Genomic DNA, 27,578 nt, shown 5'->3' on the forward strand with positions numbered 1-27,578 from the left:
ACTTCTCTCTCCACCTTGATACAGTCTGCTGAGATAGGGAGTGGTGGCGAAATAGGTGACCTCCTTAGATCCCTCTCACTTCCCCTGAGTCACTTGAGAACTCTCGGAATATACGTTGCTAGTTTTCGACTTTCAGTTGCTTCCAGTGTTCCTTCCGTTGTATTTTCTATACAAGCCACTTGGTAAAAAACACCACTGAGATTTCTAGCAACCTCCAGAAAGCTAAGTCTGCTCAGTCAACGGCATGTATTGATTCCCCCATTGCATTCTGAGAACCGGTCCAGGCTTACTCTCTAGCTTGGCCTTCTTCAACCATACCACCACAGCTGCTAGCTGACCGTGCTCAATGAGATTGGTTTTAGAATCCATGTTCTATGCTAGCCAGCCCTTTGCTGCTGTCTTGCCAACTCCTACATCATCGAATCCTCCCTGACCTTCCATCTTTGATCAATCAATCGTATTTATTGAGCTCTTACCGTGAGCTGAGCACTATACTAAGTGCTTGGGAGAGTCCGATATAACAGAGTTGGTCTTTAATAGTGGAAACTCCCTAGGTCTCTGGATGAGATTCCCCCAGGACAGCAGGCAAGAAAGCAGTCTCATCATTCTCCTCACTTCACTGCTCAGCCTTACCACTTCTCCTGAGTATCAAGGATATCTTGCTGCTATAAAAAATTCTATTTTTCAAAGGCTGACTTCTCCTCCCTCCACGGCCTTCTTACCATCTGCCCCATCCTATTAAAAATGTCAACCATCTCCTTCCCAAAACCCGAGAAACTTGAAGCCATTTATTAGGATGGTTCCTCCTAGCCTGGCTAGTGCTGTGGTCAGAGAAACAATCCTGGGTTGGATGGAAAATAGTGATTTCCCAGTAAAGGCATTTTTTGTGTTCTTATCCACTTTGTTGCTGTAATTCACTGCTGCTTCCTGCACAGTATTTTAAATTAGGTGCTGCCATCAAGGAGCTCCCTGTTGAAAATTGTGCAGGGAAAGGGGCTGCTCCCTACAGAAAAACACAGATGCTTTGCTTCCAAAGATCTTAATATGTTCACCCATTCTCATTTATCTTCACCAAAACCTCATTGAAGAAGGGATGTACATTATTTTACCGATGAGAGGCAGCACGGTGTAGTGGATAGAGCCCGGGCCTGGAAGCCAGAAGTACCTAGGTTCTAATCCCGCTTCTGCCACTTGACTGCTGTGCTCTGCCACTTGTCAGCTGTGTGACTGTGGGCAAGTCACTTCACTTCTCTGTGCCTCAGTTATGGGGATTAACTGTGAGCCTCACGTGGGACAACCTGATGACCCTGTATCTCCCCCAATACTTAGAACAGTGCTCTGCACATAGTCAGCGCTTAACAAATACCAACATTATTATTTTGGGCAAGTCACTTTGCTTCTCTGTGCCTCATTTGTGAAATGGAGATTAAGGCTCTGAGTCCCTTGTGGGACAAAGGACTGTGTCCAACATGATTTGCTTGTATCTATCCCAACACTTAGTGCAGTGTCTGGTACATAGTAAGTACTTAACAAATACCGCTAAAAAAAAAATAAGGAAACTGAGGCTCGGGGCACGATCTGATCAGAATCTTCATCCAGTATTGGAGGTCCACGGATTGTCCAGCACTGTAATAGAACTGAGTCAGTGGCCGAAGCCGGATTTTTATTCCACAGAGTGTACTTCTCCGTATTATTTTCGTTATGAAGAAAATTATTTCATGTCAGTTTACACCTACACCATAAGAAATTGATTTTATTTACAGTGCAACTATCATTGCCTCCTTTGGTCAAGAAGTAGGAAAACAGGAGGCACAAAGCAGTGATGCTGCCAGGGACTGTTTTCCGGGCAAACAAGTCCTGAGTCGTTTTCCAAAAGAGCTCACAAGGAGCTAACTAACTTTTGACAAACTTTGTATTTCGACATGTAAACGTCAAGGATATGCTGGGTTTCCTTTTCCTTTTGAAGGTATTTTTTTCTCCCCAAGTTTGATGTTCCACATTGTGTTTGGGCACATGTGTGTTACCTGCTTTTCTGGTTTAACGGTATGATTTTCACTCTGTAGTAAAACCATCTATAGATATACTCAGATGACTAGGTACCAAAGAGCATCTAATAGCTCCTATTTCTTCTAAATTATAAAACTACTTTGATAAGAGCAGTGAAAATGCCAGTGCTGCTGATGGAAGGTGTAAAAGCTTTGCTTTATTTCCCAGAAGAATCTTTAGTGCTGTGGGATTAAATAGAAAAGGGATGATTGAATGCGTGCCCAGTAATATTGACTAAAATTGCACTTAAATAAAAATAAGACCCTTTTCTCTCCTAATGCTTCCTCAATCCAGCTATTTTGGCAGGGGTTCCAAAGGGAGCTAATCCTGATTCTTCTAGATGGAAATAAAAAAATGCAATGGCAGGAAAGGAAATTGCATGAGGAATGAGAATATGGCCTGAACTGATCTTACAAATCATATTAGTTCTAAGTACCTGGTAGCTGTATAGAATATAGTACTGTAATTTATGTGACACTGAAGCCTTCACTTTTGGGTGTTTTTTGTTTTTTTTGGTTTGTTTTTTAGGGTGACACAGACCTATGATGCAGGCGCATGCATCTACTTCTATTTTGCCTTTAACTACAGGGGAATCAGCGACCCATTGACCGTCTTTGAACAAACTGAGGTAATTCTGGGCAACTGTGTATGGATTTGATATTCGTAGTCTCTCGGGTCAATTCGTAATACTCATCGATGAATTTTATTGTGACAGTCAAGGCAACACTGTTTGACTACTAGCCTAAGGGACTCCATAAACATCATTTGCCCTGGTCTTCCAGTGTTTTGGCATGGTGCTGGAATTCAGGTTATGAAGGAGGACTGTCCCTCAGTTGCAGACCAGGCCTTCAACCTGACTCTTAGTTATTCCCTTTCACTTACCTCTTCTATATTGAAGTACGCCGGGGACCTGGAACATCTTTTTGGCAATGGAATTCTCTTCAGACTGTGGTTGCTGTTGACAGCAGCCTGAGTTGCCATAATGCTTCTATTTCGACGCTTGAAGCAGCGTGGCCTCGTGGGTAGAGCACGGGCTGGGGAATCTGAAGGACCTGGGTTCTAGTCCTGGCTCCCCCACTTATCTGCTTTAGGACCTTGGGCAAGTCACACAACTTCTGGGCCTCAGTCATCTCATCCATAAAATGGGGATTAGGAGTGTGAGCCCTATGTGCGACGGGGACTGTGACCAACCTGATGACCTTGTATCTTCCCCAAGGCTTAGAACACATAGTAAATGCTTAATAAATGTCATTTTCCTGGTGATGCTGTATTTCAGATAGTACAGTTCTCTGGTTTTCCATTTACCCCATCACCCATCCGCACTAGTCCCCCTGTCGTCCTTTCCACCCAAAACAAAACCCTGTTTTGAGAATGCTAGTGGTAATTAAGGAGGGGTGTTCTGCCAGCGGTGTTCTGCATTATACTAGTTGCTTGGAAAGTAGAACAGAAGCCCAAGACACATTTCCTCCCTGCAAGGAGATTACACTCGAGAATAGAAGGCAGATTTGGAGACATAGGCCAATGGGAGGAAATATTTACATTCGAGAATGTGGGGCTTCCTATTTGCTTAAAGAGGCAGTTGTCTAAATAGTGGTCATTATAATGGGTAATAGGTACTGCTTGAGCAATCAGCTTCTTCAAACCATTAGGAATTTCCAATATTTATAATTCTGCATGGCACACTAAAATACCCAAAAACACATTTTCTAGATTTCAAATTAGCAATAGTACAGTTTGTACATTTAGGAAACTTTTCTTTGACATGTTTACTTTTGAGGGAATATTTATTTGAAATTCTCTTGCTTCAAAGTAGAATATTATAGGTGAGATACAAACCCCGAGAGAATCATCGATTGGTGGCCAAAAATTTTCATCTTTCTAACTCCATTAAGCTTGTGCACAATCCACCCCAGAAAAATGGGTGCCTGCCCTATTCCCCAAGAAAGAAAATGTTCAAACTACTCTCTTTTTCCATTCCAGTGAAACATTATTTCAGAAGTTCTTCTGAGTCCCCTCCCTCCCACCCCTGTAATTAGAGCCCATTTCCTCTTCTGTTCTCAGTGGGAAAAAAGGGAATCTGGACAACCTCTTATGATATATGGTTATTAAGTCACCCACTGGCCTTCTCTTCTCCCAGCTAAAATAATCCCAGTTCTTTTACCCTTAATCATGAGTTGTACTTTTACAGCCATTAATCAGTTGGGTTGGTCTCCTTTGGTTACTTTCCAAAATTCTCTAAATATTCTTGGTACCCAGTTTGCATGCTATAACTTGGAGAGAACTTTGGAAAATATCCACATTAGCTACCTTCAGGTACCCATCTATACTGCGCCTTTTTACACACTCCCTTTTTGCTAAATCATTAATCTATCAATGTGTCAGCATATTAAACCTCATTATTTACAAAACTACTAGATAAAAGTACAGGCCCCGACCTCTGGTACCTTGTTAATATAACCCTTTGCCCCATGGATAACATTGAGCCATGACTGCACTGAAGAGCAGGCTAATGTCTCCTCACTCACTGACAATCATATAGGCATTCAGACTCAAAGCAGAATTGGATTGTGTTATCGCTCTGTCAGCCCCCAAACTTCAAACTCTTCCCAGACATTGGAACGATTCGTAAGAAAACGCTGGACAGATTGGGTTCTAAAGATTAGCTGAGGCTCCGTAATTGCTGTTGATAACCAGAGATCATCCAGCAGTTAACAGTGGCCGTTAGGAATAGAAATAGGAGCTCATGACTCCCGAAGACCAGGCACGTCAAACTCACTCCTATGCAGTGGCCACATTAGGTTAACATCTTGGTCCAGACCACACCTTAAAGTTTTAAGCACAAAGTATCATCAGCCCCTGGTTCGTTATTGAATTGAACAAAAGGAAGGCACAGTGGAATCTAGCACTGTCTTTTCTCCCTGCAGATCAGATACCAGGTTAGTAGGTGGGACCTCCTTAGGGTCAGTGTTCCAAGACTAGGGACACATACATAATCAGTGGCATTTACTGAGCACCTAACCGTGTGCAAAGCACACACACGCACATGTCATTTCCTTTCAGAAAGACAGTGCGGCAACAGCAGCAATGGGAGGAGAACGGTTGATGGAGAGCACCTCTCTCCTCTGTCTGCAAGCTGGAGGCTGAGCATCTCCAGGTGTATGTCAAGCAGATGGACACTTTGCCCCAGAGCCAGAAGGGCTTGTGTTCTTCCAAGTGTGTAGGTCCCGTACTAGCTGCAGGCAGAGCATCTTCAGGCTTGGAAACCCTGGAGAGCAGCAGAATCACTCCCTTCAGCTTAACCCGGAGTAATAATAATAATAATTATGGTACTCGTTAAGTGCTTACTCTATGCCAAGCCCTATCCTAAGCACTGGGGCAGATACAAGGTATTCAGGTTGGACACCATCCCTGTCCCACATGGGGTTCACAGTTGTATCCCCATTTTGCAGTGAGGTAACTGAGGCACTGAGAAGTTAAGTGACACATGTGGCAGAGCTGGGATTAGAACCCAGGTCCTTCTGACTCGCAGGCCCATTCTCTATCCACTAAGCCTGCCAGAAGGGGAGATGGTACTTGAGCTCCATCTTTCTCCTGCTTCTTTTCTGATATGGCCAGCTGTCCCGTGTGTGTCAGAGAACTCTCTGCAGGGCACCCTGAATTTGACATGCCTGTCCTCAGTGTTTATCTGAGAAGTGCACTTTTGGTTAAGGCTTTTAAGGATTATTTTTTTCCTTTGTTATGCTTCCAGAGTGGTGTTAAATTAGTAACTGTTTTAATGTTTTCCTCATTTAGGCAGCTGCAAGAGATGAAATTCTTGCCAATGGAGGGAGTCTGTCTCACCACCATGGAGGTATTTCTCATGAACACATCTATTTTTTTAAAATAGTTAATTTGTTGTGCTTGAAAATGTTTTACTTCTTGTTGTGGTGCTTGGAGGCATAGTGGAGATGAGACTCTGGGATTTTTTTGCATTCCTTCAAATGTCTCTCCACTGCTACTGCTCAGAATCTCTCCCAAGTTCGGGATCCTTTTATCTGGTGGCTCGATCTGAGCTCTAGGGAGTAGGTTGGCTCTGTAGCCTTTTGGGCTCTTGGCCTTCAACAAGGAACAAGGGCCACAGGGTGAGCTGAGAGGCCAGAGATGGTGATCATTGTGGCCCCGGCCCCCTTTCATTCATTCTTTCGTTCAGCTGTATTTATTGAGCGACCCTTGCTTCTCAGCTGGTCTTTGCTTAGTGGAATAAACCCCAGTGAAGTGCACTTCCTATGAGACTGGGGCTGCAGCCTGTCAGAGCCAAAATTTGGGTTTTTTTGGGTGGAGGTTTATTTTTGAAGAAGAAACATCATGAAAAAGTTAGTGAGCAGGTACTGCATTTCAAAAGGCTTACGTCCTTACACGCTTACGATGTGCCAAGCACTGTTCTACACACTAGATACAAGTTAATCATGTTGGACACGGTCCCTGTTCCACACAGGGCTCACAGTCTGTTTAAGGAGTGGGATTGAATCCCATTTTACAGATAAAGTAATTAAGGCACAGAGTAATTAAGTGATTTGCCCAAGGCCACAGAGCAGATACATGACAAAACAGTATTAGAACCCACGTCCTCTGACTCCCAGGCCTGTGCTCTTTCCCCTAGGCCACACTGCTCCTCGTTGAGGTAGTGGAATTAACAGACGTGATCTCTGTTCTTGAGGAGCTTATAGAGTCTAGCTGGGGAAGCAGACACTAAAATAACTAACTGCCATATCCCAATTTCCCAAGTGCTGGGATGATAGTGGGGAGATAAAAGGAGGGAAGAGGATTCAGGGCAGGCCTCCTAGAGGACATGACATTTCAGGAGGGCTTTGGAAATTGGGAGAGCAGTGGTCAGGCAAGTAGGAAGGAGAAGGGAGGAAGGGAGTTAGGAAGGGGTGAACAAGGGGTCAGAGCCGGAAGAAACACATAGCAAGAGGGCTATCTTGAGAGGAACAAAGAGTTTGAGCTGGGGTGTAGTGGGAGAAGGGAGGATAAGTAAGAGGGAAACAGCAGGTGGAATGCCTTGAAGCCAGTGGTTAGAATTTTTGCTTGTCATGGGAAGGAATAGTAGGTTCAATCCACTAAGGAGAAACTCTCACTTTTGGTTAGGTATGTATACCTGACTGGCCAGGAGTTCTTACCTTTCTGGCCATTTCTCTGGCCTTGCTAGGCCGGGTGAGCCAGGGCCCAGGACGACGTGGGCCAGTGCAGCTCTGGACTGAGGATTGAGAAATCGGAGCCACAGCCAGGCAAAGAGCTGTGCGAGTGGGATCTCCCAGCCTCTCCCTGCGGCTGCAATCCAGGCCTCGCCCTCCCTCCCCCCCCTAAATCTTCCCGCAGGGCCAAACCACCATGTCAGGAATCTTTCATGCTTTCCGCCCACAAAGGACGCATTGCCAGCGTCTTTTCAGACACAAAGGGGAGAACGGAGCCTCCCCCTAGTGGGGAGAAGGATTGTGAGGATAAACCGTAGTCACCGAGAGCCAGGAAAGAGCTTTCCTCAGCCACTGATTTCCTTTACCTCCCAGTCTTTGAGCTTAACTGCCTATGCTGATAAAAGAATTAAAGTAGGACCCTAGGATATACTTCTGCTCTCTATTGTAAAATTGTGCTTGAAGCCTTAACATTTGCCTTTACAGATAGTCTCCATTATGACCTAGTAACCACAATTAAAAGGTTAAATTGCATGGCTGAAATCTGTCGTGCATATCGTATGTAGAAACTGTTCTTTAACAAAGATTACAGGGGGAACAGAGAGGAAATACTTTGCGTGATGTGCTGTATGGGTTTACAGTATAGGTCTGTGTGTCTAGCTGGGTATTAATCTCAATGACATTTATCTTCACAAGTGTGGAAATAAGAGATAATTCATTACTGACGAAGCTACAAGTGCATTATTCCTCATCTCTTGAGCGAAGATTAATGCCCAAAAGAAGATCTTTCATGTAGTAATATAAGGAATGTAATCAAAAAATATTTCACATTTACTGAGCCAAGTTAATAATTGAGCTATATTATTCAAAAACGTTTTTGGCTAAATTATAAAATGCCATAAGACAATTGAAAGCTAAATGAGCGCTCTCCTTATAGTATTCCCCAAACTCACTAGTAGTAAGCCACAGTGCACCAGCCAAAAAAGATTTGTTCCCTTTAATAGAGCCGGAAATCTTGAATTTCATGTCTTCTAGTTGTGAGCACAAAATAGATGGTTCTTGGGAAAGAGCTATGAAGTGTACTTTGGTGATTTACACTGCATTATTTTCAATCAAATGTGTTGGTACAGACCTACAATATCAAATATCAAAGAACTGCATAGGATAAACTGATTAATTTTACTGAATTATATGGACTTGCCTTACCCCTACATATTTCCCAAATAGATTTTAATAATAAATGATCCTTAAAATTGAATAGGAAGGCTAAGAGCAGCCCATATGGGGATTCAACTTCATTTAGCTAGAGCTGAGGTGATATTTAGAATTTGTATTGCTTTCCTTGGGTCTGAATGAAATAGATAATGCTGAAAATACCATTCCAAGTTTTCAACTTGATGCTCACTGTTTTGATAACTGATTTTATTATGCCTGGGCCATAATCAACTTTTGCTTCTTATACCCCAACACAGTTTTACTGAGTTTAGACTCAAAACATTTCCCAAGAGAGGAACAATAAATATTTATTTTCATTTACTTCAAAGCCCAAGAGATAAAGAATTGAAAAGGATTTTTTTGCCCATTTAACAAATATAATAAAAGGATTAAAAACTTGAATTGTAATTTATATGCATTAAAATCTGTGTAAAAATTTGAAAACCTTTATCTGTATAACTCTTTTTCCAACAGAGAATCCAAAGAGTCTGTCTAATTAAAAATGCCAATATCTTTCCTTGTGATGCTGAAATGGGTGCCTAATGGTGAAATTTGCATGGATGACAATAGTGCCTTTTATTGAGTATTTGTGCCATTTTCCAAATTTCTCTATCAGCAATACCATTACTTGTCAATTCTTGATAACTTAATTACTAAATAGCAGATAAATATAATTGTCTTGGAATTTGACCATGAAGTATTGATTTATTCCATTATTTTGGGATGTGCATGTATGCAAATTTAGATTTTAGCCAACAGGGTAAGTAGGAGTTTACTAGAGTGGTACCCATTTCTCTACCATGTGAACGCATTAGGCATTTCAGTTCTCTAGGTAAAAAAGGGTACACATAGTCCCCTTCATTCTTCTCCTTAAAATGCGGTCTGAGATTTAATGGACAGTCCCATCTGGAAATGTTCAGTGTATTTTTGTAAATGATATGTAAGAAATAAATCAGTATAGGGTCCTTCGCCCTAACTGTTGAGGAAATGGTTAGAATTTATTTCCAAGTTATTACCACACTCTGGGGATAAGAGATTCACTAGTGGTCCATTAATACTTTATCAATCTGTGACCTGCAGTTATTCTCACTTACTAGGATAGGCTGTCCTCTTCAATCTGTATATAAAAGAAGTTATGGATTCCTGACCCAGGATTGGATGTAAACTCATTTTGGAGAATTCCTATATTAATGCATTTTCATTTTGTAACACCATTATGCAATAATACATTTACAAATATCTCCACTGTAAAGTGCCATACATTCGGAACCTTCTTCAGAAAGTAGTTTGTAATTTACCACCCACCGATAAATCCTAAATATATTTTTGAATAGCAGCTTCAGATAAGTGAAACAGAAACCTTTAAATGCAGATTGGTAGACGATAGGAGTCATACGTATAAATGAGTCGTACGTATAAATGAATTACAATGGTTAGTACTCATTGTGCTTCTGAACTGGTCCAGTTCTAGATCCATGAAAAGAAATCACTGCTTTTAATTTATGGCCCGATCTTCTCTGACTGTGCACCATAAACTTACTAAGCGGAATTATCCCGATAGCATCCTCTTTATTTACTGACCTTCAGGTCCTGTCATGACATTCTCAGCACTGCTTTTGAGGTCTGGAGTGGAAGGGCTGGGGGTTGGGAGAATATTGATGCAATTTCTCTTGTAGTGTTTGGCCTGTAATTGTGATTAATAACAGTTGCTTTCGCTATCTGGAAACAGACAGGCTGGTTTGTCTGCGTACAATCACTCTGTGATAAATGGAGCTATTTTAACTCTGGTTTTGTGTATCAAAGAAAACAGATGTAGTCTGGGACTTGAGGCTATAGGAAATATAAAGCCTGCTTAACTTAATCTTCCTAGTGCTTGTTTTTGTAAATGAAGGACCAGTCAGTTTAAATAACAAACTTTATTCTAGAAACATATTTATTTCAGTTAATGGGTAACTTTTTAATTGTAAGTGTTCTGAAACCTGACACAAAATTCCTTACTGGGAAATAAAAATCTTGATGGACTGTAAGTCAGCTACTAAAAATAATCCTTTCCTCAATTATATTAATTCAGACTCCAAACAAGTGGAGCCTTCAGGCCTCGGTTTTCACAGGCTATTCCTAACATCCCCGTCTTTGACTAGAAATTGTCCAAGAGCTTTTTTTTTTTTTTTACCTTGTTCTTTTCGCCTGTGCTTTTTTTTAGGCTTTTTTTTTTAGGCTCTAGTGGGAATCTCAGGTCGGAAGTATCTTCTCAGTTGATCATTTTTCCAAACTAAAGACGGTGAAAGATTATTTAGACAAAAGTGAAAGACCCATTACATTGTAGACAGAGCCACTTAATAAGAATCTGTACCTGAGTCTGTGGCAACAAAGAATGTTGGCCTTTTCCAGCCCACCAACAGAAACACTAAAGGCAGGACAACACTTGACCAAGGAAGATTTTAATAAGATTATCTCGTATATTCTCCTTATAAAGCTTAATATTGTGCTTCACCTAAGAGCTTAGCACCTGTATTTCTGCCTTCAACTTGTTATATTCGCTCAAACACCCCAAAGGTGGCCTCTACTACTAAAATGGCCAGAAAATTTAGCAAAGCAGATTATTTTTCCATAGATTTTAGTCTCTTTGACCTGTCCATTCCCTCAGGTCTTGGTAAATTGATTTAATGTCAGGCATGATGTTTTAGCTGGATTTTTTTTTTCAAGTCCAAGCAGGCTTAGTCTTCATCAACATATAAAATAGAAAACAAATTTAAGAATATAGTAAAGACAACTGCTTTGAGCTAGATGCAGAAATATATATCTGATTCAGACTTAAGAAAACACACCCCATTTAAACTAATCTATAACTGCTAAGTACAGTGCTCTGCACAGAGTATGCGCTCAATAAATACCACTGCAGGTATTGAAGAGAGGACTGACTGGTACAGACACAAGGCTTTTCCTTTCCCGCATTCCGAAATATTGTAATTACTCCTTTATAGGGGTCCCTTTATTACAGTGAACCTACTTATTGCTGCCCAGTAATCGGCTGTGTGACCTATTGCTAAAGTTTTAGTGCCTAATTAATGTCTACTCCCAATATACATTATTATAACAGGAATTTATTTCACATCTAGGCAGGGTTTACATGGCAGGCATTTCCCCGAGGAAGCAAGAATGTTGTTTTGGCATTAACTATTAGTCCCACCTTCAAGCTCACCCAGAGAATCCTGGCATTCAGCACATCCACCTGATTGACAGAACATTTTCAGCTCTTTCAGATTAGGGCCAGTCTTTGGAGTCACTGAGTTCAGGAAGTCCCGTAGGGAGAGGAGGGCCAAAGTCACCCTTCCCTCTGGGCATCAGCTGTCAATCAGTTGGATCCCCCAGTCAGGAAACAAAACGGGCACGAGGAGGATGCAGTCATATAGAGCAAAAAGATCTGATCTATAAGGCCTTAGTTAATGTTTTTCAGGCCTCCTCCTGTAATTACAATCAGTTTCAGTAGCAAATCCAGTTGGCCCGGCACTTGAATGCAGAGTTAATGCCAACAACTGTCAAGTAAAAATTATCCAATTAAATCTCCTGCAGAAAACTAAATTGAACTTTTCAGTCAGTTACTAATTTTTTGAGACCGTGTGGATTGTTAAGAATTTACAGTGTTCCAGATGGGGCATTAGTGCTCAGAAAGTCAACTCTCAGGAATCCGAGCAGTTTGGATTCAGAAGAATGGTGGGGAGATTCAGGGAGGGCAGGCAGATTTCAGACATTTTTGGAAAGGGCTGTTGTATACATTGATGGAGAGACATGATAGGCAGTTGTCTTCCCAGGGAGGAGAGGAGCAGAGTGCAGCGATCAGTGGGAATTTGGGGGGAGTCCCCCATTTGCCCCTCTGCTGCTAGAAGGCCCCACCTGACATTTCTGTCTCCATTATAAGCCACCGTGATTTCAGTCTTCTTAGGAGGGTAAAACTTGATAGAGTCGACCCTTCAAAAACTTTAATGTAGTTTGAATCTTCTAGAAGTGGATATCAACGATCTAGATTTTCATTTATGTTTATTTTGAAAATTATTGACTAAGAAAAAAATTATGGCAGTGTTAGAAAAAAGGTTTAGATTCAGATGTCATTCACTAATCATTGTTCATTGAGCATTTTCTGTGTGGAATGTAGTGAATTGGACAGTATAGTGAATATTGTAGGGTTTGGGGTTTTTTTCTAACAGTTCTCTCCTCAACATGGTTGTCTTATCATTTTTGTCTTTCAATCCAGTCTTTGATGGTGTAATAAGCAACATGATCCCATTACAAGAAAATTGGAGAAATAGTGTATGTTGGTTTTTGTTGCATGCATGAAAATTTGTGTCAGGATCATCTTATGTAACACAAACATATAATTGAATGGCACTTTTTTTTCCTCTTCACTCCTCCAAGTTGACCTTAATGTGCCTCTTTCTTAACTCTCCTGACTTGCTCACACCCTTCCCTCTGCATAGAGCTTCGTACTTCAACAAATCATCCAGAGTGTAGTTCTGCTGGTCGTCAGAGTGCCCATATCCTCTTACTAAAACCTGTATGAGTAATAATAATGATGGTATTTGTTAAGTGCTTACTATGTGCCAAGCACTCTACTAAGTGCTGGGATGGATACAAGCAAATGGAGTTGGACACAGTCCCTGTCCCTTGTGGGGCTCGCAGTCTCAATCCCCATTTTATAGATGAGGGAACTAGGCACAGAGAAGTAAAGTGACTTGCCCAAGGTCTCATAGCAGAGAAGTGATGGAGCTGGGACTAGAACCATGACCTTCTGACTCTCAAGCCCATGCTGTATTCACTACACCATGCTGCGTCTCTCATGGTTGACTTCTACTACATCAGGTTGTCCTCTCCCCAATCCTTAACACTTATATTTATTGATCTATTTACTGACCTTATTTATTCAGCTATTCATCATTCCAAACTCTTGCTACTTGATCTTCCATTTGCTCCCACTATTTATGTATAATTTGTGTGTACCTCTCTGCTACACTAGATTGAGGGCAGGGACCATGTCTCTGACTTCTTTTTGTACTTTCCCAAGTGCTTAGTAAAATGCTGTTCATACAGTAAGTACTCAGTAAATACTTCTGATTGATTGCACAATCCAGACATTATTAAACTTTATTCAGGATTCAATCAGAGGTATCGTATGAAATCCAAGGGTAGAACATCTTTGAAGGCCTTCCTTGGGAACAGAAAAGAAGCTTAGAAGACTGGAGATCCCCAAACTGTCTGATTATTTACACATGGTGTTTAGTTATTATTAATAATTACTTATCCTTGCCTCCACAGAGCTTACAGTCTAGCCGGGAGAGCCTAATAATAATCATAATGATAGCGACGATGATAATAATAGTATTGAAATGCTTACTATGTGCCAAACACTGTATTGTGTTTGTTCCAGAATTTAGCACAATTGGATCAGATGCATTTCCTCCGCATTTGTGTATCGGAGTCTTAGAGGGAAGGGACCATGTTTTGATTCCTCATTTTAAGGTGAGGAAATTCAGACACAGATAAGTTGACCTACTTTTGAAGTTAGGCAACAAGCAGTCCATGACTCCTGACTTCCAGTCCTATGTTCCTCATAGGGCCTTTTCACCTCCCTCTGCTCCCAAATCTGGACTTGAATCTGGACCCTGAATTTTCTCAACCGTAGGCATGTGATTGAACTGCAGTTTAAAACATTTATATATAGGAATATAAATAATGAATATGGATTTATTATTTTGTTTTAATTCACTCCTGTAATAGCTGTTGAAGAAGCATCGTTTTAAAGGAACATTTTAAATGTTTTCACTTAACCAAAAAAAAACCCAACAGAAAGCAAACCCCTGCTTAAAAGTCCTAAAGCAGTATTATGGTACGTTTCCATTAGTGGGGCAGTGGGAGGGGAGGTTAGCTTGCCTCTCAAGTAAGTTAAAGTTGAGGATACTTGAATTCATTTGGTATTCATTATTTCTAAGGTGGTCTGCACAATGTTGAGGAGTAGTTTTCTCTCTGTGTATTGGTCTTCAGCCTGGTGTGTGTTACTTGATGATAATAGGACCACCCTTGTACTTTGTTAGGTCAGCAGGCAATTACTTATGGCTTTGGGAAGTGACTCTTCAGTAGCAGAGCCAGTGTAAAATAGGTGCTTCTTAAAATTGGATTCATCGATGAAGTAGCTTGGAATTCAGGTGCTGGCTTCAGCTTCTGAAGGCATCTTCTTTTTCACTTTTTCTGCAATATTTCTGTCATGTGCCACCTTTTGGTGCAGTGTTGACTCCAGGACCCTGGTCATCCGTTAATTTTCTGGGCAATGTGTGATTGTGTACCACGCGATCCTTGGCTCACCCAAGACCAACAGGAAAACTGGACCTAATAGCACTCAGTCAATACCATTTATTGAGCCTTAGCCTTGAGCAGAACCAGAGGTTAGGGGAGCAGAATAGAAGAGATAAGATACAATCCTTGCCCCCAGAGAGTTTACAGTCTTGCCGGAGGAAACATATATTTTCTTAATTTCTCCTACCTGTAATTTATTCAAGGGTTGAGGATATATGCTATTGGAAATTGCCTGTTATTGGGCAGGGATTGTCTCTATCTATTGCCAAATTGTATATTCCAAGTGCTTAGTACAGTGCTTTGCACATAGTAAGCGCTCAATAAATACTATTGAATGAATGAATGAGGTCATCTGTGAGTAATAACTGCCATTCTAAGAACTTATAGCATATAAGGTGGGGAGATGAGTGATTTTCTGGGGAAAGCCTCCTGGCGAAGATGAGTTTTGAAGATGAGGAGAGTTAATTAATGATGGTATTTGCTAAGTGCTTAGTATGTGCCAAGCACTGTTCTAAGCACAGTGTAGATACAAGGTAAGGGTAGATCCAGGGTAATCAGGTTGTCCCACTTGGGGCTCACAGTCTTAATCCCCATTTTACAGATGAAGTAACTGAGGCACAGAGAAGTTAAGTGACTTCCCCAAAGTCACACAGCTGACAAGTGGCAGAGCTGGGATTAGAACCCACGACCTCTGGTCTTTGTCAGGTGTAAAGCAGGAGGGAGTTCCAGGTGAGACAGAAGAACAAGGCACAGTAAGTAGACTAGCAAGAGAGGAATGAAGAGTGTGAGCTGGGGTGTGGTGACAGAAAAGTGGCTAGATGGGAAGGAGAGAGCCTTTTGGCTCAAGAGGATACTACTGGGTTTAAGGTAGCCAGAAAGGAATAGGTGGCTGGAGGTTTTTCTCATAGGAGGTTTTGAGGAGTGGTATAATGTGCGTAGTGTTAGTGGTTGAAAAGTTGTCCACACAGCTGTGTGAAGAACAGACTGGATAGTAGAGAGATTCTAGGCCCGGAGACCAATGAGACAGCTGAATCAGTAGTCAAGCGAGGATATGGTGTGTGCCTCAACCATCATAATGCCGGAGAGGGAAGTGTGGATCCTGAATATGTTGTGGAGGAAGAGCCGACAGGGTTAGGTGGCAGACTAAATATAAAGGTTGAAAGAGAAGCAACGTGGCTCAGTGGAAAGAGCACAGGCTTGGGAGTCAGAGGTCATGGGTTTGAATCCCGCCTCTGCCACTTGTCAGCTGTGTGACTGTGGGCAAATCACTTAACTTCTCTGTGCCTCAGTTACCTCATCTGATTGTATTTATTGCTATTGTTTTTGTCTGTCTCCTCCGATTAGACTGTAAGCCCGTCAAAGGGCAGGGACTGTGTCTATCTGTTACCAATTTGTACATTCCAAGCGCTTAGTATAGTGCTCTGCACATAGTAAGCGCTCAATAAATACTATTGAATGAATGAATGAATGAAAGAGAAAGAGGGTAACGCCTTCAGCCTCCCCACCTCAGAAGCCAACAACCTAGGCATCCCCAACTGTGATGTGAAAGACTTTTCTTGTTCAATTCTCAGAACAGGAGCAAGATTCCATCTGGTACTTTGAGAGAAAACCCTGGCAGTATGTTTTGGGTAAAGTTTGGACAGAGGTTATATCCATGTACATCAAATATCCAGTATGTCCTAGGACATACACGTAAGCTTTCAGTTGTAACGTCTTTTTTCAGAGATCCCTAGAGAAAAAGACCATTTTTTATTATTTGATCTGTAGCACAAAGCTCAAGGGTGCATCTTTAACTAATGAAATATCACCTCCCTTATACATTTAATTGGTTTTGTCCCATCTCATCTGTATTGTATCACTGTAATAGTGTACACCAGAAGCTTGCTTTTTTCCTGTGACAAAAAAATGAGTCAGTTCTCTTTTGAAGATACTTAATGATCAGTCAGTGGCATTTATTGAATGCTTACAGTGTGCAGGACACTCTACAAATTATGCAGACCTAAGTTGTTTGGATTGTTCACGTGTTGTGTCCCCAGTTAGAGCATGAAAAATTTTTACATGAAAGTGTCTGCAATGAACCGTAAAGAGTTGAGTGGGCGGGGGGTGGGGGGGGGAGAGAGAGTAAGGAGGGGTAGAGGGCTGAAAATACTTGAAATTGTACTTGTGTAATATTTTTTTATGCTATTGGTAAAGCACTTATGTCAAGCACTGTTCTAAATGCTAGGTTACATTCAAATTAGATTGGACCCAGTCCCTGTTCCACATGGGACTCACGATCTAAGTAGGAGGGAAAATGAGTGTGATTGTATATTGTATTCATTCATTCAATATTGTCCTCTCCCGAGTGCTTAGTACAGTGCTCTGCACACAGTAAATCCTAAATAAATGCAATTTATCAATTGATCTAGGGGGATAATGGCCTCTAAGTAGAGATAAAATGGAAAATTCCACATTTGCACATTGAGTATTCTCATTTGTAAATGTTTTTAAATAGTACTTGTTAAGTGCTTACTATGTGCCAGGCTCTGTACTACGCACTGGAGTAGATACAAGGTAATCAAGTTGGACCCAGTTCCTGTCCCACCTGGTGATTACAGCCTAAGTAAGAGGGAGAACAGGTATCGAATCCCTGTTTTACAGATGTGGTAACGGAGGCTCAGAGAAATTAAGTGACTTGGCCAGGGTCACACAACAGACAAGTGGCGGAGTCAGGATTAGAACCCAGGTCGTCTGACTCCCAGGCCTCTGCTCTATCCACTAGGCCACGCTGCTTCTCCTGCTTTTCTACTGTGGTGTACTGGTCACTTTCCAAAGAGTGATAAAAGTCTGGCACACTTTCTCTAGTGACCATTTATTTAGTTTCTAAGGTGAGCAGGCGAATAAGGGCAGGGCAAGGAAGTGTTCCACCTGTGCTGGGGAAACTCGTTGCAAGATAAACCCTGCTGAAGATAAGCCCTGCTTCATAACAGAACACAAATAGTTCAGAATTTTTCCCACTTTTTAGCTTTTTTATCATGTTTATTTGCCAATATCTTGTGCAGTCGAGAGCACAGAAAACGCAATTTTGACTTATCCCTTCCACTGGAAAAAAAGCCTCAGTGTGACACCCCAGATCAAAATCAGTTATCCACAGAAGCAGGAGCTCACCACCCCTGCCTTCAAGGGGTTAAAAATATTCCATCAAATATGTTCATGAAGGACCATGGCTCTGCCTGCTGAAGAGCTCTTTTTTTTTTTTAACTTTCTAGTTCACTAATCAAATGTATGTTAGATTTATTATTGTAAAAGTATAAACCATAGAAAATTTGACAAGATAGATGTGTAAATTATCACTCTGACAGAACTAATGATGCACTCCAAGCACCTTCTGTTTTCCAGCACTTGGCGAGCGACTTCATTAAATATGCAATGGCTGTTGGGTGGCTTCTCAGACGTTAGTTCAGTTCCTCGTGGAATTGCATTATTACTAGAGGTGGAAAACCAGGCAGACAAGCTAGCTGTTGGGCATCCTGCTGAGGTTCTAATGTGCTCCATCTTGTTGGAGCAGTTGTTTGCAGCCTTTTCAGGACAATTACATCCATAACCACAGGACACGTTCAGTGAAACTATATTACTGATAACAGTTGACAGTGCTTGTGTTCCCCACCTTCCCGGCAATAAGCCGCCCGACTTGTCAGTGTGGCTTGAAGCAGCTGGGTCCGACCCACCCCACGGTAGCCGATAAACATATTTCTACGAACGTAACGAGATGCACGAGCAAATCTCCAAACAACTGCTTGGTTACTTTTCCTAAAAGAGCGTTTCAGGGACTGATTCATTTACGGGGAGGCGGAGAGGAGGGCTGGGAAGTAATTTAGAGGAGACTCTGGCACTTGCGAGAACAGTTACACTTGGACTCCATTTGCTCTTTTCGCTTAAAACGTGTACGTTGAATAATTTTTTTTCCTTAACTGATTTTAAAGGTTTTCTTCTGTTGTTCTTCTTCCCTCCTACCCCCACCCCCCCAATTCGGCACCACTGATGCACTTTATCCCTCAGAGGTATCAACAAAAATATTCCGCTTTCCTGGGGTGTTCCTGTCGTTTATTATTCTGACGACAGTTTGATGGTTACCCAGAGAGTGGGTCACAAAAGACCATTTCGAGTTTAACTTCCACTGGTATTTAAGGTTTCTGAAAAGCAGATGCTACTGTGAATCGCCTCATCCTAATGAATGGGTTTGCATTTTAAGATGACAAGTCTAAGACTCTACCACCTTCCACTGAATGGTTGTTCACCATTTTGATTCCCCTATTAAATCAGTGTTGATGATTTTAGTTTAATTAATGACCATTTGTGGAAATTGACCATTTAAATTCAATCATTAGAATAATTAAGTTTACTTGAGAAATGTTTGAAATATGCTTGATACTTTGAGCTGGAAGAGTCCCCTTTTGACCGTGGCTTCAATTTAGAGCTGTGGTAACTACTTTTTGCTTTTTGACATTGAAATTAGACTATCCCTCTTTAGCAGGAGGATGAATAAGGCCTACAAGTTTGCAATACCATAAAAATTAAAGATGAAAATATCTGCTTCAACTTCAGAGATTTTTATTTATTTGGAAAATAAAGTTTAGGTTAATTTTCTCCTGTGCTTCTGAGGGTTTTTTTAATCTTTTTCATTCTTACACTATGTTAACAAGACTTTAGAAAGAGGAGGAAAAGAAGATTTTACTCTGAGAAAATGAATAGAATTGAACTGATTTATTTTCCAGAATTGGATTGTCCTAGTACAAAGAAATTAGATGTTTATTTTTCAAGATCATTGAAATCTTCCTTTGAGGTATGCTGCTTTATCAATAAGTGAGACACAAAAATTTAATTCCAAGCTTTCAAGCTAAAGTGTCATAAAAAGAAAATTAAACTGGATTGCCAGAAATAATTTTTTTCTAAACCAAGTACACATTATGTTTTAAATTGTACATTCTAAAACTATTTTGCTCCTCGAATGTGTAAAAATCCGAGAGCTTTGGCTTTTGAAATTTCAGTGTAAAGTCATAGCAAACTAGTTCCCAAGCAACATGACTTTTTCAGTTTAGTCAGTTACTTTAAGTAATTTCCTTTTTAAGTAGGGGCTGGTTTCTTTGGAAATAAGAGCACTTCCCATTTTGTTATTTGTAAAATGGCCCCTAATCTCGGCCTAAGCTTCATCTCCTTCCCAGAGTTTGCAAAGAAAGGAGACAGTGTGGAACACAGCCTTCCTCTGGGAATGCACTGAGCTTAATGAGCTTGATAGTCTGGTGGGCTCAATAAATCAAATAAAGCAAAACATTTCTCATTTTTGAATAAAAGCATTTATCACACAGTGTTTGCTCATTCATGGTCACAAGATTGATTGGCTCCCAGCATCACGCTGTATATTGAAGCAGTTTTTGATTTTGTTTTTTCAGTGGGCAAGTTGCGGAAACAGTGGCTGAAGGAAAGTATCTCTGACGTCGGCTTTGGAATGCTGAAGTCTGTCAAGGAGTACGTGGACCCCAAGAATATCTTTGGAAACAGAAACCTTTTATAAATCCACTGCAATCTGATGTCCTGAAATCTTTCCAAATTTGTTTTTTAGTCTACTACTGTACGGTTATCCCAGTAAGCAAATATATCATGGACTGTATTTTGGGTATTTTTCTTTTGTTTTTTGAAAAAAGGCCGCTTTCATGCTTTGTTTTTACTCTCATCGCATATGTGCATAGTTTGGCTGGAGGTGTTGCTCAATTTCTTCCAGAACGCACCAGTGAGCATGGGTCAATCTGCTTCACCTCAGCCAGGAGATAAGATAGAAGTCACTTTAAGTTAGGCAGCCTGGAGCTGGGAGCTGGGAATTTCTGGGAAAGGGGCAGCCAGCCATTGGGAACTGAAGCGTCCCAGGAATGGGGGACCAAAGAGCTAGCATTGGTGTTGTCTCTCGTTGAGACTGGTGCCTCTCCAGCCTCCTTCTGCAAAGAAAAAAAAGTTTCTGAGAGGCACAAGATCAGAGATAAGGTGCCATCAAGGGGATGATTGAGGTGTGAGTAAGGTTGGGAAAGAAGGTGAGGAGCTGGAGTCAGTTTGTTCTAGGAGCAGTGGTCTTTCATAAGAAAACACCCAATTCTCTAAGGGGCTTAGCTCCACCTTGGTTAGGATTTGTAGAATTATTTTGAAGGACAATGAATTGCTACAGAAATGATACCATTATTCTGGATTGTTTTCTGCTCTGTATGCTTCCGTTTATGCTGAGGTCTAAGTTGTATTTGTATTGCTGGGATAATCGCCTGTACTATCCTGGTTTATTCATCACACGTTTTGTACAGAAAAAGCTGACTTTTTCTCATACTATATGTAAAGAACAGGTTTCATGTAAAACAAATCCCCATTCCACCCCCCTCCCCCAACCATGGTCCCCGTGTATCTGATTTCACTTTCTTGTTGCTGAAACACCAAGGATGTTAAAAAAAAAAAAAAAAAAAGGCTAAATTTTATGTTTTCAGCAGTATGAGTGGTTTGGCTATTGAAACAAATGCTGTCCTAAGCTTTACCCAGCACTGTTTGTGAAAGTTTCCACAATTTTAGTGCTGAAATCTTTTTATTAATCTAAAACGGAAACCTTCAGTTTTGGATGAATAGTTGTTTTTAACAATGACCTGATGTCTTTCTGGATTCTTGACTTAACTGAAAGAAGCAGTAACCACAACTGTAACATTGAAATTCATATGCCAGAATGAAAAATCTGAACCTTCATCTTTCTTATATATTAAGTAGAGTACCACTAATCACATTTAATCAACATTTCTGCATTTAAACCTGGATCTTTAAAGCAAAACAAAAACTTTGAATCAGTGTCTGTCAGTTCACGAGTCACATTTTGAGGTGGATTCTTTTCGTAATGCAAATTACCTGAATTTTTTATATTTTTTTTAAATATTAGTATCGGATCAGATTTAGCAACTCTATGGGCAGACTATCCTTTAAAAGGACATACTGTCTGTCTATGTAGTATCAGTTCCAGAGTGTGTTTTGGGCAGTTTGATACCTTTTATATCTGAAATAACCTTCTCCAAAACACTTAAAATTTTAATTTGAGGGTACTATTTTTAAGATTTCAAAATGACTACTGATTTTTAGGGTAATTAAAATTGGCACAAAATCAATTATAAGTCTGTAAACAAGCTAACTTACTGTCGTGTCATGGAAACACGACCAACGCCGCTTTATTATAAACTGCCTTCCGTCATTGGCTCTGCTTAAAAATGACTGCAAAATGATCATAAGACTTTGCGTGAGGCCCCTGGGTTTTGAGCCAGTTGATGAAGAAAATCACCTTCCAACCATAAAAATCATTGTCAGTTCATGAAGATGCCAAATTAAAATCCTTCTCTAATCTGTGGATCAAAAGCATGAAATTAATATGGCGTTAATACCCTTAGCGTGCGTGTGCGTGTGTGTCAGAGAAAGAGAGAGTGTCCCCTATTAGTTTTCAGTTTTATCCAGATTCTGGTGTCGTAGGTTAATCGATTCCCTTCCACTGCCTGCATTTACATTTGATTCATTCCCAGGGAATTCCTGCGTTGACACCCTCAGAAATCCACATTTGGCATTAGGAAACGCTGGGTTTTAGCTCTGCAGGGTTAAGTACTCCTTTGTCACCAGGAACTTTATGGAAGCCCTTGATTTATGTCTCCATGGTCCTTTCTGTGTGCACTGGGTTGAACAGCCCCTTGTCTACTTAGAAGCAAGGTTTCTATAGGTAATTTTGAAATCCCCATCTTAAAGTGGTTTTGGTACTCCAGCCTGCTTGTTACATTGCTGCCCCTCTTCTTTCCTCCCACTGTACTGTTTGCCTCACCTCAGTATACACTGAGGACCTGTGGAAGAGTAAATCTGGGGAGAAATATGCCTGGAGCACTCTTTCCCTATACCTCTTAACCCGGAAGTATCAGTCTGTTGCGGAAACAGTGCGCCAGTTGGAAGGCCGAAGGGCGTGGTGTCCATGGGGCCTCTTAAATCCATCGAGGTTTGATTTATGTTATGTAATGGGAGCTCACTAGCTATCTGGCTTCCCCCAGACACTTTTTACCGAGCCGTGCTTCTGGGACTCTGGTGATCTCACTTGGAGGGTAAGGGAGCTGCCCTTTTTTTTGGTGGGTGGAGACGGAACAGGAGCACACGTTGCCTGCCAGCGAGCTGAGTGACGCTATACTGTCCGAGGACTCTCCGTAGTAGTGCTCATTCACGTTTAGAGAAAGATGCCCCCCTCTTCCCCCTCCCCCTCCCCCTTTTTTTTTTGGCATGGTAAGTACGCTAAAATTTCTCTGCAGTTATTTGGGGCATGGTTCGCAACACATTTTTAGGAAATCGAAGTGAAGACATCGTGGGCTTGGGAGTGTTTTTTAAAACAGGGCAGGAGAACGAGGGTTAAACACCTGTTGTTTTCCCAAGCAGTTGGCTTGTTTTTCCCCCCAAAAGGCTGAGAACGATGTTTACTCCATTTAAGGGATTCGAAGCGCACTTATTCTCTCTTAGCGGGTGTCGTCAAGAGGACCGAGGACCCAGACAAGGCATTTGTTGTTCGGGTAAGTTGGGAGCTGCAAAAACGAGCATACACTTGTCTCTGAAGAATTCTCAGTCTGAGCAGCGCTCGATGTCCTCCGTGGCCTTCTCCTTCCCACTCTTTGGCCTCAGTCTGCCCTTCCCCCTACTTGGCAAGACAGTTACTGAAGCCATATCTCAAACTGAAGCCATATCTCAAACTCCGTTTGCATTCTAAGTCATTGTGGAAGAGCAGCTTGCCAGGTATGAAGTCAAGTTGTGGGAAACAGTCATTTCCCAGCAGCTGATTTTCTTCTGTGCTTCTCCAATAAAAGCTGAATGTGGAGGAAGGGAAGCGTTTGTTTCAGGATAGCCAGCAAATTCATTGGAAGGGCTGCTGTGGAGATTTGCCCTAGTTCAGAGCAACTCCAGCCTCCTCTTTAATCCCCTTAAAAACTTTGCTTCTTTTTTTTTAACCCAAAAGTGGCAAATGCAGAGGGGAAGTAATAGCATTTATTAAGTGTTTTACTGGGTGCAAAGCACAGTACTAAGCACTGAGAGAGAAATCCAGGTGGGAATTAGAGAGGGTCCCAGCCCCTCCAGGGCTCACAATCTAAGAGGAAGCCACAGAACACGTTAGGAGATGGAAAGCAGAAGGAACAGATAACCTTTAGCTCTGTAGATATCATGGGCTTGGCTTGGCTGACCACACAAGTGTCATTTACTGTCTCAAAGCTGCAGTGCAGACAAGGCACCAAATTGATGGCTCTTCCATAGTTGCATTAATTGAAATTGTGCAGTAAAGAGAGACATATACATTAGCACTGAAATCCAGAATGTTGTAAAAGGTTTTCCTCAAACTGTCTTGAAATTTAGTGTCTGATATCAAGGATGTAAGTTACTTAACTTTCTGCTATCTAAACCTAACAGTGTTTGTCTTAGTGTGAGATTAACTGTAAAACTACGATTGTAATGTTCAGAGATAATAGAACTTATATTATTAATAAAAGGAAAACAGGCCTAAAGAATTGGGTTTTGTGTTTTATGAGTTATAAATCTTTATGGAGGTGCCGGGTTGCTTTTTCCACTTTCTTCTGAATGGGAAAATGAATGAAAAGTACTTGGTTACTATTGTAATTAGGATATCTTTGATGTAGTCTACATCATGAAAATGCGTAGGCTAAATTGCATAAAGGGATTGGGTCTGGCTCTTGTTAACAGTGAAGCTTTGTCGATTTTTTTTTTTGTAGGATCCAAGTTTCAAACAAGAGCAGTACCTTAGAACCAACATCCCATGCATGGGTCTGAGTGATTCACTTTGCTCCTTGTGGCTGTCAGCCCCAGCCCATCTTCAGAGAAGAGTTTCTCCCGGCTTCCCATTCCGTGCCTTAGATGGATTTATAGCAAGAAGCTTAGTGAAGGAAACGTGAGCCCCAAACTTGGGCAAAGCATCTTCTCACCTATCCCATAGTGAAAATGATATCTGAGTCTCTTCCCCAACAAACTGTCGTCAGATTATGTCTATTCTAATGAGAAGCAGAACTCTCCCCGGCTTTAAAGTCTTATTGAAAGCATATCTCCTCCAAGAGGCCATCCTTGACTAAGCCCTCCTTTCCTCTTCTCCCACTCCCTACTGTGTCACCTCGACTTGCTCCCTTTATCCAGCCCCCCTCCCAGCCCCACAGCACTCAATGTACGTTTCTGTAATTTTATTTATATGAATGTCTGTCTCCCCCTCCAGATTGTAAACTCATTGTGGGTGGGGAATGTTTCCGTTATATTATGTCATACTCTTTGAAACGCTTAGTAGAGTACTCTGCACACAGTAAGCACTCAGTAAGTACAATTGACTGACTCGTGCCATCTGCTTCTCCCTCCCTCTTCCCCTGCCTAAGAGGCAGTGGCATAGCTAAGGGCAGGGCTCTTAGGGAAGCAGGAAAGGTGGCACTCATGGATAAGTGGAAGTGAGCTGAAACCACCCCACCACCAAGAAGCAGACTTCTCATTGCCGAGATTCAGCTGGAGGCAGAGACCTGGTGAGTCTCTTTTGGTCTTTACCTGGACCTGTGGGTACCCCACGACGAGCAAAGCCGTGACCCTGTTTGGAGGGTTCCCCGGCTCACTCGTGGGCATCCGTGTTTGTGCCAGACCACCCGCGTAGTCCCGTGTGCACATGGCCTGGCCTGAACTGTAACCACGCAGTAGGTGGGTAGGGAGATGCTCGGCAAGAGGATCCCCAGTCAGTGAGCAGAACACGATTTTGTAGGCTCCAAAGCAGGATGTTGTCTAGTGCTGTGGCTTAGAGAAAACATATCCCTACACTGCTAAAAGTCTCTGGCAAATTTTAAAGCGGAGTCCTCCTGATATGAGAGGAATAATGCCCCAGTGCAGCTCTTTGATGATCAGAATATTGTTAAAGTCCAAGGACCTAAATGGCAGATTCCCCAGTTGAGTGAGACTGAAAGCTGAAGCGTCGGTCCATCTGGAGTACTGATCTTCCAGCGACAGGCTCCCAGTGGGACACCTGGCGCTCCCATCCCGAGAATGCCAGGGAAGTGCGCCGACCTGCACTGTTGCTCTCCAGCGAGACGCGACACCACAGCTCTCTGGGGATTGGGGGATGGGAAGGGACAGGCGTTGCAACTGGCCTTTATTCCTCTTCTGGATGGTGGTGACGGCAGGAAGGATTTTCTGATGCAAAGTGCAGTAGCCCTAGGAGCCAGGAAATCCTACTGGCCCAGTGCCTGGGGGTTAGAAGCCCCTCTTTTTTTATGTCCTAAAAAGCCAAATTGTACATACACTCTCCCCCCCGCGCTGCCACCACCACCACCACCAAATACCTAGCACCTGGGTAAATAAATTGTGGCAGAATAAAAGCTGGGCTTTTTCCAAAATGGAATCTGGAAAACATTTGCTTTGGTGCGGAAAACATTATCCTCACGGATGCTTTTAAAAAAGTTGTTTAGAGGCAGTTGGCTAAAATAAGGCTGGAATCTTGTAAACAAACACATTCTAAAATCCCATTTCCTTCCCAGTGCAGTAAGGCTCGAGAGACAGAGAGAGAGGTGCACGGAGGAGTTTGGATTGGATAAAAATGGAGTAAGGTCATCCCCAGCCACCCCCATTTTTAGCACACCCACTGTGACAGCTTCCTGGAAAGTACATTAATGAGCAGCATCCTAGCTTGGAGAGCCAATTTGGAGTGGGATCATGTCTGAAAGTTTGAATGGGCCCATTTTAAAAAAAAAAAGAACAAAAAAACCCAAATGTTAATGACCACTCCCAATACCCTATGAGATTAAAGTGATTGACCAAAGAAGCAGTGTAGCTTTGTGGTTAGGGCACGGACCTGGGGATAAAAAAAACCTGGGTTTTAATCCCAACTCTGCCACATGGCTGCTGGGTGACCTTGAGCAAGTCAGTAAGCTTCTCCGGGACTCAGTTACCTTATCTGTCAAATGGGGATTAAGGCTGTGAGCCCCAAGTGGGACAGAGACTGTGTCCCACCTGATTAACCTATATCTACCTAGGGCTTAGAACAGTGCTTGGCACATAGTAAGTGCTTAACAAGTATCATAATTATAATTACTACTTGCCCAGTTATCAGGTGCTGTCCTCTCTCTGGTATGACTAGGAATAATTGTGGTATATAAGTACTCAGTACTTACTATGTGCCAAGCACTATACTAAGAACTGGGTTACTTACAAGTCAATCAAGTGTGTACAGTCCCTGCCTGCCATGGCCCCCCCCCCACCTTCATGTCTGGTGTTTTTATTATACGCTCCCCACCTTCCCTCACATCAGTTGCCGCTACCGAGTTCCATGATATGGAAGTGGTGCCTCTGTTCGCATTCCCCTGCTAGGCTCTCGTAAAAGTTCTGGAGCACGTGGAGGTGGCGGCATTGGGCCCTTAGGCAGGATCAGACTTCTGAAAAGCGATGGGCCTGGTGTCATTGTGTCATTGTGTATGTGTGGTCTTGTGTGGTGTAACGCAGCAGACATGCAGACAAATGAGGTTCTGGGACAAGTCCCTCAGCCAGCTTGTCCATTCAAGCCTGCCTCCTTGGATGGTGTATAATCGTAGCGCTCCGACGCTCCCACACTGAAGGCATTAGATTGACTAGTGCCAGGATTCCTTGGCAGTAAAGGAATCCAATTCCTCCCTTCCCTCCACCCCCAGTGCCCATAGCACAGTCACAAACAGTTTCATTTAAAGTTTACATTTGGATATGCTCCCACCCATTTTGCTCTAGTGCTACCAA

General features: G+C 42.0%; 1 protein-coding gene across 3 annotated transcripts in view; it reads left to right on the top strand.

Annotated features, from left to right (window-relative positions):
* Positions 1-24,343, top strand: part of AGPS (alkylglycerone phosphate synthase) — a 103,214-nt gene extending 78,871 nt beyond the window's left edge. For 2 of the 3 annotated variants that reach the window (XM_029071686.2, XM_039913182.1), the window contains 3 exons: positions 2,575-2,674; positions 5,839-5,896; positions 20,207-24,343. In XM_029071686.2, coding sequence (XP_028927519.1) covers positions 2,575-2,674; positions 5,839-5,896; positions 20,207-20,328 — 280 coding nt within the window. In that variant the 3' untranslated portion in view covers positions 20,329-24,343. Of the gene's footprint in view, positions 1-2,574; positions 2,675-5,838; positions 5,897-19,531; positions 19,600-20,206 lie in introns of all 3 variants that reach the window. The other variant, XM_039913181.1, reaches the window with a different exon arrangement.
* The last annotated feature ends 3,235 nt before the right edge of the window (positions 24,344-27,578 follow it).

The sequence above is a fragment of the Ornithorhynchus anatinus genome, chromosome 9, assembly GCF_004115215.2.
Source record: "Ornithorhynchus anatinus isolate Pmale09 chromosome 9, mOrnAna1.pri.v4, whole genome shotgun sequence".
Taxonomy (NCBI): domain Eukaryota; kingdom Metazoa; phylum Chordata; class Mammalia; order Monotremata; family Ornithorhynchidae; genus Ornithorhynchus; species Ornithorhynchus anatinus.